Source organism: Penaeus chinensis, chromosome 33, assembly GCF_019202785.1.
Source record: "Penaeus chinensis breed Huanghai No. 1 chromosome 33, ASM1920278v2, whole genome shotgun sequence".
Classification (NCBI taxonomy): domain Eukaryota; kingdom Metazoa; phylum Arthropoda; class Malacostraca; order Decapoda; family Penaeidae; genus Penaeus; species Penaeus chinensis.
In genome coordinates this window covers 28,117,085-28,119,584 of record NC_061851.1, presented here as the reverse complement: position 1 = coordinate 28,119,584, position 2,500 = coordinate 28,117,085, and the positions used below count along the sequence as shown (strand labels likewise).

General features: G+C 52.3%; 1 protein-coding gene across 1 annotated transcript in view; it reads left to right on the top strand.

Annotated features, from left to right (window-relative positions):
- Positions 1-1,871: 1,871 nt before the first annotated feature.
- The window catches only part of LOC125043098, a 1,002-nt gene continuing 373 nt past the window's right edge, over positions 1,872-2,500 (top strand). The window contains exons 1-2 of the mRNA XM_047639048.1: positions 1,872-2,325; positions 2,473-2,500. The exon at positions 2,473-2,500 is cut by the window's right edge and continues 373 nt beyond it. Of these exons, the coding sequence (XP_047495004.1) occupies positions 1,872-2,325; positions 2,473-2,500 (482 nt within the window). The remainder of the gene's footprint in view (positions 2,326-2,472) is intronic.

Sequence of the window (2,500 nt, the reverse complement as noted above, 5' to 3'; positions counted from 1 at the left end):
AGAGATAGAAGAGGAGAGAGAGAGAGAGAGGAGACCAGAGGAGAGAGAGAGAGACGGAGAGGAGATGGGAGGAGAGGAAGGAAGGGGGGAGAGGCGAGGTGATAGGGAGAGCGAGGAATGAGAGAGGAGAAGATAGTGAGGAGTCGGGATGGGACGGATGGGGAGAGAGAGATATAGTGGAGAGAGAGCGAGGAGGGAGATTGAGAGAGAGAATAGGAGAGAGGGAAGAGGAGAGAGGAGAGAGAGGGAATGAGAGGAGCGAGGAGAGGAAAGAAAGATGAGGCGAAGGAGACAGTTGATGAAGGAGGAGATGAGAGAGGGAGAGGAGATATGAGAGAGAGAGACGAGGGTTAGGCAGACAGACACACAGCGACAGATCAGAAAGAGGGGACAGACAGTGACAAATACAAACAGACAGACGAAACACAGACGCACAGACAGGGGCGTAGGAGACGTGGCTGACGAGAAAGAAGCAGATTGGAGGCATTGGGGGATGTCTGGAAAAGGTAGGTGGATTTAAAAATTAGGCAAGAGAGATGAGGAGAGAAAGAAAAAAAAAATGAGAGAAGAGGAGAGTAGAGAGAGAGAAGAGCAGAAAGGAAGGAGTGAGACGAGAGAGAGGAGGAGGAGAGCAGAGAGCTGTGGGGGAGGAGAGCATGAGGAGAGAGAGAGAGGGAACGTGATTGAATGAGGAGAATTCGAGAGGATGGAAGGAGGAGAGAAGAGGGAGGAGAGAGGAGGAGGTGAGAAGAGGGAGGAGAGAGAGGTGATGATGAAAGAGAGGAGAGAGCGGTTGAGACAGACAGACAGAAGACAGAACAGACAGACAGACAGTCAAGGACAGACAAAGAACAAACAGAAGAAGAGTACAGAATAGCATGCACACGAGAGACGAGAATAGGGAAGAAAGAGAGAGGGAGAGGAGAGAGAGAGAGAGAAGAGGGAGAGAAAGAGAGAGAGAGAGGAGAGAGAGGAAAGGGAAGGTGGAGAGAGGATATGGAGGCGGAGATGGACCGGAGGGAGATGTCGGGTGAAGGGATGGGAGAGAGGTGATGGGGAGGGAGAGGGAGAGATGGGAGAGGGGAAGAGTGAGAGGATGAGAGATAAGAGGAGAGGGTGAGAGAGACAGACTGACAGACGCACAGACTGACAGACAAGGATGACAGAGAGAGAGAGAGAGAGAGGAGTGTTCTGATGGAGATAGGATGATGAGGCAGAGATAGACAGGAGCGGAGAGAGAGGAGGTTTGAGTGAGGAGAGAAAGAGTGAGAGAGAAAGTAGAGAAAAGACGAGAGAGTGAGAGGGGGAGGCGGGACGAGGATGAGGATAGAAGTGATGAGGAGATGACGATGATTTGTAGCGGAAGAGAGAGAGAGAGAGAGAGAGAGAGAACGAGAGCGCGATAGAAAAATAAGAATATAAGATATGTTTTCTAAAGTAATTTTCAAAATAACGCATAAATCAATACACGGATTCATATAAGAAAGAAGCTGAAAATAATTTATGCTACTCACCCCCCCCCATCGGGAGACGTTTTTTTTTTTATTATAAATGTTTGTTGAAATAAAATTGATTGTATCAAGTACTGTTGATGTGAGTGTTTTTATAATTGGTTTTTTTGACAAACAGTGATAAATTAATGTTATAAATCAATAATTTTTAATGACGCACATTGTATGATTATTTGTATATGATATTGATAATTATCATTCATTAATGGATAATGAAAAAGGGCAGTGGAAATATAATAAATTCGAATAAAGATTGAATGTTAAGGTGTACTCGTGATTCATCAATAACCGTTTAAGGTGGTTTGTGTCCTGCACTCTTTTTTTTTTGCATGAGATGTTCGCGTCGTGGATAGATGCCCGATGTGCCCACACATAAGGCGTGTGGGAATCTCTACTTTAGCGGGCTCGACACGCGGTGCTGCCCTCGGGGGCCCGCAGACCCAACACATGTGGCCCAGCCTCCCCAATACGGTGGCCCCTCCTGTCCCCACGGGGTCCGCCTCACACCCCAGGGGCACACAAGCCGCAGTACCCCCCCCTTGGCGGCGGGACAACGCCCGACGCCCCCCTCCATGGGGCCCACCTCCGCTCCCCACCCACCTTCCCGGCCCGGGGCGCCCTCGAGGGGCGGCGCGCCGGCTGCGGGGGTTTTCAATACGACTATGGGGCTCTAGGGGTCGTCTCACTCCTCCCTCGGCTCTCGGCCCGTCCGATCAGGGCCCAGTCACCGACCGTCAGGAACAGCACGGCCAAGCTGCGGGGGCGCACAGGCCCTGGCGACGGTCCGAGGCACTTGACGGCGGCGCAGACGACAGCATGACGCGAGCCCGATGACCGCGTACATACCGCCGAGAGGCACCGCTTCCCGCGCCACGCGCCACGGCCGCCGCGAGGCGTAAGAGGGCGGCACGGACGGCTACGGAGACCAACCGCGGCCCCTGTGTGCCCAAGGTCCCTGCAGCCGCTATACCCCGCGGCCGGTTCCGAGT